The 13,353-nt window shown below is 40.6% G+C and overlaps 1 protein-coding gene across 3 annotated transcripts in view; it reads left to right on the top strand.

Annotated features, from left to right (window-relative positions):
* Positions 1–13,353, top strand: part of LOC116294953 (voltage-dependent calcium channel type A subunit alpha-1) — a 39,939-nt gene that overhangs the window by 14,948 nt on the left and 11,638 nt on the right. For all 3 annotated transcript variants that reach the window (XM_089032622.1, XM_089032620.1, XM_089032621.1), the window contains exons 5-28: positions 422–580; positions 896–1,095; positions 1,460–1,569; positions 1,656–1,771; positions 1,908–2,064; positions 2,183–2,355; positions 2,984–3,096; positions 3,561–3,670; positions 3,862–3,993; positions 4,373–4,454; positions 4,812–4,941; positions 5,198–5,357; positions 5,493–5,514; positions 6,334–6,382; positions 9,503–9,638; positions 10,157–10,286; positions 10,610–10,669; positions 10,831–10,937; positions 11,267–11,375; positions 11,547–11,654; positions 12,594–12,646; positions 12,726–12,774; positions 12,871–12,971; positions 13,063–13,264. In XM_089032622.1, the coding sequence (XP_088888748.1) occupies positions 422–580; positions 896–1,095; positions 1,460–1,569; positions 1,656–1,771; positions 1,908–2,064; positions 2,183–2,355; positions 2,984–3,096; positions 3,561–3,670; positions 3,862–3,993; positions 4,373–4,454; positions 4,812–4,941; positions 5,198–5,357; positions 5,493–5,514; positions 6,334–6,382; positions 9,503–9,638; positions 10,157–10,286; positions 10,610–10,669; positions 10,831–10,937; positions 11,267–11,375; positions 11,547–11,654; positions 12,594–12,646; positions 12,726–12,774; positions 12,871–12,971; positions 13,063–13,264 (2,768 nt within the window). The remainder of the gene's footprint in view (positions 1–421; positions 581–895; positions 1,096–1,459; positions 1,570–1,655; positions 1,772–1,907; positions 2,065–2,182; positions 2,356–2,983; positions 3,097–3,560; positions 3,671–3,861; positions 3,994–4,372; positions 4,455–4,811; positions 4,942–5,197; positions 5,358–5,492; positions 5,515–6,333; positions 6,383–9,502; positions 9,639–10,156; positions 10,287–10,609; positions 10,670–10,830; positions 10,938–11,266; positions 11,376–11,546; positions 11,655–12,593; positions 12,647–12,725; positions 12,775–12,870; positions 12,972–13,062; positions 13,265–13,353) is intronic.

The raw sequence follows: 13,353 nt of genomic DNA, 5'->3' as shown, positions 1-13,353 counted from the left end.
GCCACCATCTTGAATACGAGCCTGTCGTACTTTAGTCAGCAGTGATTCCCGCCAAAAACGCAGGAAGCCCGCCAACATGTTTTCATTTCAGCCCGGGCACTTCAGACCATGTGTCATACATTTTCCTGAGTATTATTTCTTTGTTTATCAAGAAAAATCGATATACATGTAATTGTGAACTAAATCACGAAATATTCCTGTTTTAAAGGGCATGACACATGGTCTGAAATGAGTTATATCCAAGTGCAGGCAGTAGTGTGATAAATATCATATATGTATTATTATTACTATTATTATTATTATTATTATTATTATTATTATTATTTGTATTTGGTCACATGGATTACTTTCAATCATATGTGTAAATCTACCTCAATATCTTATATCTTACAACGTTAAACTCAGTTTTTTCTTTCAACAGGTCTTCAAGTGGTCATGAAGTCTATAATGTGTGCCATGTTGCCGTTGTTGCAGATTTGTTTACTTGTAGGATTTGTTATCATAATCTATGCGATAATAGGTTTAGAATTTCTATGTGGGAAGTTTCACTATGCTTGCCATTTGAATGACACAACAACAGGTATTACTATTTGAAGTAATTAATCCATATATAATATAATAATATATGATGACTGCCACCTGGTTAGCTGCGAGTAGTTGGTAAAAGCATCGGTTTGTTGTTGGGGAGGTATGGGTTCAAGCCTCAGTCAGACCAAATTCTCAGGCAGGGTCTTAAAATAACTGAGAAGGTGCTTCCCTCGTATTTTAATATCAGCAAATGGTGGGTCATCATGTGGCTCAGATGCCCATGTTAATGACTGCGTTGCAAGTTGCTTTGTGTCACCAGCCAATCTATCTCTGGTTGTCTTTTGATAATGTTGCTTGTGTTTTATAGGCCAGCTCACACTTCCAGGTGAACCAGAGATATGTGATTTTGAGAAAAAAGGTGGCAAGAGCTGCGAAGATGGTTATGTTTGTACGAGGTTCTTTCAAGGTCCAAATGATGGTATAACAAGTTTTGACAACATATTTGCTGGCTGTTTAACTGTATTCCAAGTAATAACTAACGAAGGATGGACAGATATCATGTATTGGGTAAGAAACTTAATTGACCAGCTGGTTACGGCACCTAATTTACATCACCCATAGTACATTTTGGGCTTGGTATGCTTTATATCTCACCAGACTAGAAAACAGACCTCAGATCTCTGCCATACATGATTGTCACCCAACCCACTAATGATTACCTACATAATATCAGTAGTACGGGGCAGTAACACCAGTTTTGTTCCTGTTTTATCTAGGCCACTTTTTTTTACCATCAGAACCAATTTTCCCCCTTGTAAGAAAATATTTATTACACAAGTAAATAAAATACTGGACCCCTTCTTTTAAGACCAGATATTTCACTGGTGGTATCAGCTCTGGAGTAAATAATATTTTGTACTTTTTATTTCAGACTTTCAGTGCATATGACCAGCATGGCTACTACTTCTGGTTATATTACTATTCCCTGGTTATTATAGGATCGTTCTTTATGCTTAACTTAGTTCTTGGTGTCCTTAGTGGGTGAGTACCTATATTTTATTCATAACAAAGAAGTTATTGGAGTTACTTTCTTTGCAGGGATACTGATAATTGAATGCATTTTTCAGAGAATTTGCTAAAGAAAGAGAAAGAGTAGAAAACAGAAGAGCATTCCTTAAAGTTAGAAGAACAAAACAGATGGAGAGGATGCTTCATGGCTACCTCGACTGGATAAGCAAAGCTGGTAAGAAAAACAAATGAATGGGATAGGATGGGCTAGATAAATGGGATGGGAGGGAGAGAGGAAAGGAGAAATTAGAGATAAGGAGCGAGGAATGAGAATTTAAAGAATTAATTTTTCTATTTAAATTATTTTACAGAGGACTTAATGTTAGAAGAGGACGACGAAGGAGAACGAAATGTCGATGTATTACGAAGACGGAACTTAGATCGAGTTGAGGATGGCGACGTAGCTATGACGTCACAGGTGCTGACAGGAAATGGAGGAAAACGACACAGACTCAACACCGGACAAAAGTATGGCTGAATAGATAGAGAGGGAAAGAGGAAAAGAATTTGTAATAATTGGAAAAATTTGTGATTAAGAACCGTTTTTCTCTAGAACGCTGACTTTTTTGTTTTCCGCTTTCTACAGAAGGACGTTTTGGCAAAGATTTATTAGGAAAAACAAACGATGGAGGATCCGTGTTCGTCAAATAGTCAAACATCAATCTTTCTACTGGGCAGTCATCATCTGCGTCTTTCTTAACACGGTCACTGCAGCCTGCACACATTACCAGCAACCAGATTGGCTCACATCCTTTCAAGGTACGAGGCAAAAAAATCGGATGCGAGACGTAGTTAATCAAAGTACCTTGGGGTATTGAAGTATATACGCGTATAAGTCATGCATTATTGGAGTATAGACACAAGATGACGTCACAGGGAGCACCCTAACAAGAATGGGGGGGGGGGATTTATGAGAAAAAGTGGGGGCTTTGAGATTCAGGGTTCGTGCTACTCCTTAAACTCCTTGAAAACTCCTTTAATCTAATTCACGTTTTCAAGGGCACTTGAAAAGCTCTTGAATTTTACGATTTTAACGAAACTCCTTGAACTTTTGCTTTGATCATTACTTGCATGGTTCTGAAATAGATCTAGTCAGAAAGATCGAAAAATCTGAAAGTCGGCCATGTGCGACCACCGTGTAAAACCTTGGCATAGTTAGCTGAACATACTCCTTGCAAAATTTATTTTTGTGTCCTTGTATACTTCTTGAATAGTCCTTGAATTTTAAGTGGTTACCTCGGCACGAACCCTGAAGATTGGAAAATATAAGAGACTAGTATGGGAAAAGGCACAAAGTAGGGGAGCTGTAGGCCCCCTGCCCCACCCCCTCCGTGGCCCCTGCCTTATGGATGCACTGACACTAATCTGTTTCTCTGTTTATCACCAGACAAAGCAGAGGTTATATTTATTTCATTCTTCTTCATGGAGATGGTTCTAAAATTGTATGGTCTTGGTCCTCAACTCTATTTTAAATCCCAGTTCAATACGTTTGACTGTGTGGTACGTATAACTTGTTATTTGTCAAAGTATGCAGTTGCGCTGCTCAAGTACTGAGTCGAACTGAAAGCACTGAGAAGGCGCCTTCGGCATCTGCCATACAGTCCATGTATGACCCCGGAGCACAGCTCTAACCAGTTTGAATTAGTTAGGGTTGGTTTGAGAGGAGGGAGGAAACACCGGAGAGCGAGAAAAACTCTCAGAGTCAGAAAAAGGATAGAAAAGAAGTGTTTAATTTGATTTCCTACTGGTGGCGCGTTAGAAGCTACATATCATAAAATAGAGGGTTTTAATTTTCAATGTAGGGGAGTTGAATGGTAGAAGCTTTATTTTTTGCGCGACAAGAAATTAGTTTCCGAAGAAGAAATGTCTGCTGCAAAACCCTTGCATATTAATGTACCTCAAAGAATACTCCTAGTGAAGAAAGAAACGATACTCAAGGAAATAAACCTGGTCTTGTTTTGTAGGTCGTCTGTTGTGGTATAATGGAACTTATTATCAAAGCAGTCGAAGGAATCGAGTTGGGTATTTCAGTCCTTCGAGCTCTAAGACTCCTAAGATTGTTTAAATTTACAAGGTAACTTAATATTTTAATTAAGTCTTTACATCCTGAACCCCCCGGGTGGGGGGGGCACTGCCCTACGTTTTCCCCACCCCTCCCCTGTTATACTCTGCATTGTTCTACTATTAGTAAACCAAAAGATAAAATCAGCTACAGTCACCTGACCAGGGGTTGCTAAACATCACTAACATCATCCGTTGCTATAGATACTGGTCGTCTTTGAGAAACTTGGTCACATCGTTGTTAAGCAGTGTTCGCTCAATCCTCAGTCTGTTGTTCCTTTTGTTCCTCTTCATCGTCATCTTCGCGCTTCTGGGAATGCAAATCTTTGGAGCAAAGTAAGTACTTTATTGACATTTGCTTTTTTATTTCTTATTAATTTGTATTTTTTATGTTGTCCCTTGGGAGAGAACGAGGGCTGAGCAGGGAAGGACAAGTACTGCCATCGAGATAGTGGGGGAGGGAGCGTTGCGTGACGGCACTAAGAACGGCTGCGGGGTAGACTATCTCCGAGATTACAAAATGCAGAGTCAGAGAACCACACTGTAGATCATATCTTACGTCACTTGTCTTCGCAGGGGGCACGCATGCGTAGAGAATACCCATGCAGAATCGTAAAATGCTCCATCTATTCTCATATTCTCATATTACAACAATTCAATAAAAATAAGTTAATGAATTAGCTTTACTAATGATAATTTGACTTGTCTTTATCAGTTTTCGCAACCTGCCTGGCAGATCTGGAAATCCACGTACAAACTTTGATGATTTCTGGAACGCCTTTCTTGCTGTTTTCCAGGTATAAAATTGAAATTAAAAACTTTGTTTATGAGACATTTATCTTAAGGTATTTGCAGCAGTGCGCGAGGACGTACTGCTTATTGTATGTTCGAACCCCACGCGGTCACCACACGAAGCGGATCACTTGCGTACGACATTTGCCCTCTCATACTTTGGACAGAAAAGGAGTGACGAGCAAGAAAGAGCAACTTCAGATGTCTGTCGTTTTTGCTTTTATCAAATCAGCTACTTACTAAGCGCAGCAATACTCCAGTTTCGAGTTCTCTGTTGCTCAGGGTTAGCCTTGAATTTTCGCAGAATATTCCTGTGTTCCAGTGAAGTGGACTAATAATTTGATGCGTATTTTTATCAACAGATCCTAACAGGTGAGGACTGGAATGCCGTGATGTACGATGGTGTATTATCCCAGGGATGGCTGGATAACAACGCAGCCACTGCACTTGCATGGTCTTTATACTTCGTCTTGCTTGTGGTGCTTGGAAATTGTATCCTTGCAAAATGAGTAGTCTTAATGTTTATAAAAACCCTTGGAGCTTTGGCGTAATGTTTTCCCATTTCAGACCACGTGTCAGACCCTTGAATATCATTTCTTTTTTTAACGGTTGCGATTGAGAACACAGATATAATTCAAGAGAAGGACTGAAATGGGAAAACATTACGCCAAAGCTAAAAAGGTCGGTTCTTTTCAACAACAAAAATAGCTGTCGGTTTTCAAAGGTTTCTTCCCTTGACAAATCAAAGATGTTCTTCTCAACGTTTTCTTGGCTATCGCCGTCGATAACTTGGCAAACGCTCAGCAGTTGAACGCAGATGAAGCCGAAGAAGAAGAAGCTCGAGAAGAACGAAAAAGAGTCATCATGGAACAGTTTCAGGACTCTAGATTTTCTCCAGGAGAAGCCGGGTAAGCTTTTCAATCTTAAAAAACCTTCAATTTTTACCGATACCGACCTGTCGGGCGCACAGATCAACACTTCATTCCAACCCCAACTTTCACCAGACCGTATTAATTTTTTTCTAATAATGATAATCGTTTCAGGCGCAATGGAAACGCAAAAAGGGTGAGTTAATGAACTTTTTGATATTAATTGAGCTTGACACTGAAACGCGAATAGAAAACGCAGGGATTTAGATAGAGAAGAATCGGAAGTAAAGTCGGGCATCAAAGTTCGATATCTATTTCATTATTTTCAAATTAAAATAGTTGAAAAGAAAAAAGAAAAAAGAAAAAAGAAAAAGAAAAGAAACAAAAGCTTGAGTAGGTACTACTTTTAGGTCACCCATCCAATTACTAACCTTCCTCAACCGGGCTTGACTCAGTACATATGAATGCCCAAGTTTTTTCCACTGGGCCACGGTTTCATGAAATTTGCACAACAATAGCCGTGAAAACAATGCACCGGATAGACTAGACTTTTTAACATTAGATTTTCAACCGATTCCGTGCGTGGCAGAGATGCAAGGGATTAGCCGATATGGTCTGGGGGCCGGCTGGTCTCTCCCCTGATGCTTCGGCTAGAACATTTTCTTGCGTAATTCGTACACCCAAGGGCAGAAGGATTTAATCGCCGTCAGGTCCGAAGTCCATACGACGCCTCAGCTCTGCGGATGTCTCGGGGGTATGGCAAAGTGGAGTCGTTTTTTTTTTTTGGCTTAGGTTCGAACCTCAGGGTATCCAGATAAGATTTTTATTTTTTATTTTTTTATTATATTATTAATTTAATTTTTTTTAGTTTTATTAGTTATTTGATTTCCTTTTGGTTACATTAATTTATTTAGCATTACCAGCCAAGGGCTATTATTGCTCGACTGATTATAATAATTCGAAACCGATGAACGATTTCTCTGCTGTGTTCTTGATAAAGTATGTGTTTGTTTAGGATAACGATGATTTACCACCTGAAGAAGAGTTCGAAGAAGTTGAAGAAGGTAACTACAAAAATATATATATTAACTTTGACTGTTATAGTGTAACAGCGCGGGATAATCACAACAGAACCAGACTCAAATTAGTTGAAAGCTCAAAGATCGAATTAGAGTTGATTTTCAAGGAGGGGTGATATCCGGAGAAACCAGAAACAACCCTCAAAGCACAGGAGAGAACCAACAAACAACCCTCAAAGCAGATGAGAGAACCAACAAACAACCCTCAAAGCACATGAGAGAACCAACAAACAACCCTCAAAGCAGATGAGAGAACCAACAAACAACCCTCAAAGCACATGAGAGAACCAACAAACAACCCTCAAAGCAGATGAGAGAACCAACAAACAACCCTCAAAGCACAGGAGAGAACCAACAAACAACCCTCAAAGCAGATGAGAGAACCAACAAACAACCCTCAAAGCACATGAGAGAACCAACAAACAACCCTCAAAGCACAGGAGAGAACCAACAAACAACCCTCAAAGCAGATGAGAGAACCAACAAACAACCCTCAAAGCACAGGAGAGAACCAACAAACAACCCTCAAAGCAGATGAGAGAACCAACAAACAACCCTCAAAGCACAGGCGAGAACCAACAAACAACCCTCAAAGCACAGGAGAGAACCAACAAACAACCCTCAAAGCACATGAGAGAACCAACAAACAACCCTCAAAGCACATGAGAGAACCAACAAACAACCCTCAAAGCACAGGAGAGAACCAACAAACAACCCTCAAAGCACAGGAGAGAACCAACAAACAACCCTCAAAGCACAGGAGAGAACCAACAAACAACCCTCAAAGCAGATGAGAGAAACCAACAAACAACCCTCAAAGCACTATGAGAGAACCAACAAACAACCCTCAAGCACGATGAGAGAACCAACAAACAAACCCTCAAAGCACATGAGAGAACCACACAAACAACCCTCAAAGCACATGAGAGAACCAACAAACAACCCTCAAAGCAGATGAGAGAACCAACAAACAACCCTCAAAGCACATGAGAGAACCAACAAACAACCCTCAAGCACGATGAGAGAACCAACAAACAACCCTCAAGCAGATGAGAGAACCAACAAACCAACCCTCAAAGCACAGGAGAGAACCAACAAACAACCCTCAAAGCAGATGAGAGAACAACAAACAACCCTCAAAGCACATGAGAGAACCAACAAACAACCCTCAAAGCACATGAGAGAACCAACAAACAACCCTCAAAGCACATGAGAGAACCAACAAACAACCCTCAAAGCACAGGAGAGAACCAACAAACAACCCTCAAAGCACATGAGAGAACCAACAAACAACCCTCAAAGCACATGAGAGAACCAACAAACAACCCTCAAAGCACATGAGAGAACCAACAAACAACCCTCAAAGCACAGGAGAGAACCAACAAACAACCCTCAAAGCAGATGAGAGAACCAACAAACAACCCTCAAAGCACAGAGAGAGAACCAACAAACAACCCTCAAAGCAGATGAGAGAACCAACAAACAACCCTCAAAGCACATGAGAGAACCAACAAACAACCCTCAAAGCACAGGAGAGAACCAACAAACAACCCTCAAAGCACAGGAGAGAACCAACAAACAACCCTCAAAGCAGATGAGAGAACCAACAAACAACCCTCAAAGCACATGAGAGAACCAACAAACAACCCTCAAAGCACAGGAGAGAACCAACAAACAACCCTCAAAGCACATTAACCACAACACCCTCAAAGCAGATGAGAGAACCAACAAACAACCCTCAAAGCACAGGAGAGAACCAACAAACAACCCTCAAAGCAGATGAGAGAACCAACAAACAACCCTCAAAGCAATGAGAGAACCAACAAACAACCCTCAAAGCACAGGAGAGAACCAACAAACAACCCTCAAAGCACATGAGAGAACCAACAAACAACCCTCAAAGCACATGAGAGAACCAACAAACAACCCTCAAAGCACAGGAGAGAACCAACAAACAACCCTCAAAGCACATGAGAGAACCAACAAACAACCCTCAAAGCAGATGAGAGAACCAACAAACAACCCTCAAAGCACATGAGAGAACCAACAAACAACCCTCAAAGCAGATGAGAGAACCAACAAACAACCCTCAAAGCACATGAGAGAACCAACAAACAACCCTCAAAGCACAGGAGAGAACCAACAAACAACCCTCAAAGCAGATGAGAGAACCAACAAACAACCCTCAAAGCACAGGAGAGAACCAACAAACAACCCTCAAAGCAGATGAGAGAACCAACAAACAACCCTCAAAGCACAGGAGAGAACCAACAAACAACCCTCAAAGCACAGGAGAGAACCAACAAACAACCCTCAAAGCAGATGAGAGAACCAACAAACAACCCTCAAAGCACATGAGAGAACCAACAAACAACCCTCAAAGCACAGGAGAGAACCAACAAACAACCCTCAAAGCACAGGAGAGAACCAACAAACAACCCTCAAAGCACAGGAGAGAACCAACAAACAACCCTCAAAGCAGATGAGAGAACCAACAAACAACCCTCAAAGCACAGGAGAGAACCAACAAACAACCCTCAAAGCACAGGAGAGAACCAACAAACAACCCTCAAAGCAGATGAGAGAACCAACAAACAACCCTCAAAGCACAGGAGAGAACCAACAAACAACCCTCAAAGCAGATGAGAGAACCAACAAACAACCCTCAAAGCACATGAGAGAACCAACAAACAACCATCAAAGCACAGGAGAGAACCAACAAACAACTCTACTCACATAGGATATGGAGACCAGAAATCAAACCAGGGTTGCATTGATGTGAGGCGACGAACTAGCGGCGCTCACGTACCCATGCTCCCCACCATAATCTAATGGTGCATTCTGGTCTATCTAGGGTACAAGTATATATCGTTTGTACAGGTAGTGTACGGTGCCCTAGCTTTACCACAATGCACCAAACCACAAATTATAGTCAAACTATTTTGGGTTCGCATTCTCTTGGGCTATTGATACAGAGGTCTTTGATCTTTTAAAATGAGGGTCCTTGATACCACAGGCAACCCGAGTGATAAATTTAGAAAGAGACTCAATAAAGAAGAAAAAAAGAAAAAAATATTTCTAACAGCTATTTTGTCTTCAATTTAGGCAATAAAAAGCTATCAGCCAAGAATTTTTTGAAGAGTCTTAAGAACCCAGACAAGATCATTGAGCACAGGAAACCTGGTGACCCTGTTCCCATTATCAACACATGGTCATTGTTCCTCTTCCCACCAGGAAACCCGTAAGTTGGAGGAGATTGAATTGAAGGGAATAGGATGGGATGGGATGAGATGTAGTGGGATGAGATGTGGTATGAAGTAAAGAGACATGAGCTGAGATAGAATGGGGTGGTACTGGAGGGGATGGAATAGAATAAGACATGAACTGGGATAGAATTGGATGGGGCTGATTGGGATGAGATGTGTACGAAGTAAAAAGACATGAACTAAGATAGAAGGGAATAACATTAGACAAGATGAGATTAAATGAAATGAAGGGGTATGATATAAGATTGAATGCCGGATTTGTTATGAGATGAGGTGAGGTGAGGTGAGGTGAGGTGAGGTGAGGTGAGGTGAGGTGAGGTGAGGTGAGGTGAGGTGAGGTGAGGTGAGGTGAGGTGAGGTGAGGTGAGGTGAGGTGAGGTGAGGTGAGGTGAGGTGAGGTGAGATGAGATGAGATGAAAATATGGGATGAGTGAAATAGTATGAAATTAGGTGGAACTAAATGAGATCCAATCTCTTTTTCACTATTTTTCAGGGTCCGAAAACTCTGTCATTGGTTAGTGAACCTTCGCCACTTTGACAACGTCATCCTGATTATCATCTTGATCAGTAGTTCTCTGTTGGCGCTCGAGGATCCTGTTGATGAGAACTCTAAACGGAATCAGGTTGGTCCAATAGACCTTTGCTGAATTCGCTTGAGTGATGCTAAAACAATGGCCGCCTTTAGGTCGAGGTTTAACTTAATGTGTTCATACATTTACTGTCCAACCTCAACTTGGAGCTATTGGTTTGGGGTCACTCAAGCTAGTATTGGGAAGCCATTGAGAGGTTCTTATTTTTTTAGTGTTCTGATTGGTCAAGTGTCTAGGTTGTTACACGCTTTTTTATTGCCTCGATCTAGTTGAAAGCCATTTACTAGTTTAACATTGTGTATCAACAAAATATTAGATATATCTTGGTAATCGCTCTGTTTTTGTCTTTTGCCTAGATTCTTACATACTTTGATTACGTATTCACTACGATATTCGCAATGGAGGTGGTTGTCAAGGTACGTCGTGTCAATGTAACTGATACAACGCACTACACTACACTACACTACACTACACTACACTACACTACACTACACTACACTACACTACACTACACTACACTACACTACACTACACTACACTACACTACACTACACTAATCTCTAATTTTATTGTTTAGCTAATCGATTATGGAGCTATACTTCATCCTGGTTCGTACTTCAGAGATGCATGGAACTGTATCGATGCGTTGGTTGTCTCTTGCGCTATTGCTTCTCTTGTCCTGGGGTAAGATATCATCATTTTTTATCAGCACCGTGATCATCACCATCATTATCATCACCACCACCACCATCATTATCATCATCATAATTATCATTAACTTCATCATCATCACCATCATCATCATCACCATCATCATCATCATCATCACCACCACCATCAACATCATCGCCATCATCATCATCACCATCATCGCCATCATCATCACCATCATCTCCATCATCATCGCCATCATCATCACCATCATCATCACCATCATCACCATCATCATCATGATCATCATTATCGTCATCGACACTATTATTATCGTAACTTTCTCTCTTCATATTCCACAGCAACGACAAGGAAAATTCCGACCCTCAGTCCATGAAAACCGTCAAAGTTCTCCGAGTTCTTCGTGTGCTTCGTCCTTTAAAGGCCATCAACAAAGCCAAGAAGTTAAAAGTAAGCCATTCATAAAAAAAGCTATGTAGAAATTATTATTTACACCAATGAGTACAACTCCGAAAAATCGTCCTTTGTCTTTTATAAATAACCGTAACGATTAAGGTTTTTTCTTTAAATCCTACTCGTAAATTGTGTGTTCAACAAATTGATCGTCGTTGTTGTTTACAGGCGGTGTTCCAATGTATGGTGTTCTCGTTGAGGAACGTCCTCAACATTTTAATCATTACACTTTTATTTCTGTTCATCTTCTCTGTCATTGGTGTTCAACTGTTCCAGGTAAGAACATCAATAATCGATATTAAAAGGGCGTAGCCAGGGGGGAGAGCAAGGGGGCAACCTCCCTGCGTCAAATCCTGCGTCAAATCCTGCGTCAAATCCTGCGTCAAATCCTGGCTACTCCCTTGATCAATCCCTTATCAAACCTCTTCATGCTCTCCAATATGATATCTTCGGTAACCTTTGTATTTCTTTCTTTCTTTGCGAATCCTTTTTTTTAATCGACCAATCCTTTCTCGTTGTCAATATAACATAAGTTCATGTTGAATCCAGTCGACGTAGCACGTGTTAAGCTATCGAGCGAAGCTTGAGGGAAAAACCAGGGTCAAGATACCATTGCAGTGCATCGTGCAACTGTTTTAGGGGCCATATTTTCAAGATGGCGTCTATTTAGTACCTAGAACCTTCCCGCAATGCATTGCAATGCCAACTCGACCCAGTCTTTTCCTCAACCTCGGAATGGTTAATTACTTTGTGTTTCTAAGCATTACACATTAAGAGGAATTTGTTTTCAATAACGGGCAAAAAGCGCCAATGAGTTTTGATCCCAATTTTCGTTTTGGGTTAACACTCGAAACCTTTTCATAACAGTTAGAAACTGATGTACTATGATAAACTGCTTTTTTGAAGCGGTATTAATTTCAATTGTACAAAGATGTTTAGTTGCATTTGTGTTAGAATGTAGCTTTGTCAGGCTATTTTATAGAAAATAGATGGGAAATAAGCAAATGAAGGCCTAAACCTCATTTTCGAATAAAATTTTTGCTTTGGGTTAACACTTTGATTCCACTTTCATCGTTCATCTCCACTTCCAAACAAGTTTCTGAATAACAAGATTTTAGCCTTGTACAACAGCCTTTCTTCAAGAAAATAGTTTTTGGTGCTCACTGCTTGAATACGAAAAGAATTCTCTCTTAATTCAACTCGTTTCGATTTCAGGGTAAATTTTCTGGCTGTTCTGATATATCAAAAATGGAGGAAAAGGACTGTCAGTAAGTAGGGAATTCAACCAGAAGGCAGAGAATTCTATTGATGAATGGCTGACTGATTGATTAAATGTTTTCTTTGCAGTGGACATTATTTTGAATACGAAGACTATACCGACTTGTCTAAAGTGGAAGTAAGGATTGTGTCTGTCTGTCCGTCCGTCTGTCTTTCTATCAACCCCTCTGTCTTCTCATATTAACACATGCACGTTCTTTCATACTTAACACAGGTTAAGCCAAGAGAATGGGCTAAAGAAGATTATAACTTCGATAATGTGTTCAAAGCCATGTTAGCCTTGTTTACGTCATCAACAGGCGAGGGTTGGCCAGCGTGAGTATTATTCAAACACTGAAAATGTTTTGTCTCTCAAACTAAACACGCATTAACTGTATTAACGATAACGTGCTATTGTCCCCCTTAGTCTCATGCAGAGGTCTATCGATGCCACAGGAATCGATCGCGGTACAATCGTAGACAACAAGGTCGAGATTTTTCTGTTCTACATTTTCTTTGTCATCGTCTTCACATTTTTCTTCTTGAACATCTTCGTGGCCTTGATTATTCTGACGTTCCAAGAGCAAGGAGAAAAAGAACAGGGAGACTGCGAGCTGGATAGAAATCAGGTAAAAATAACATTGTATAGTGCTCTAGCTTCTAGCCTCTGGGGTTTGATTCCCAAACAGACGGCATATGGATGACATGAGAGTAGAGT

This window comes from Actinia tenebrosa, unplaced genomic scaffold, assembly GCF_029948245.1.
Source record: "Actinia tenebrosa isolate PJP-AT-01 unplaced genomic scaffold, QUT_ActTen_1.0 PGA_scaffold1__47_contigs__length_23844297, whole genome shotgun sequence".
Taxonomy (NCBI): Eukaryota; Metazoa; Cnidaria; class Anthozoa; order Actiniaria; family Actiniidae; genus Actinia; species Actinia tenebrosa.
This window is presented reverse-complemented; position numbering and strand designations above follow the sequence as displayed.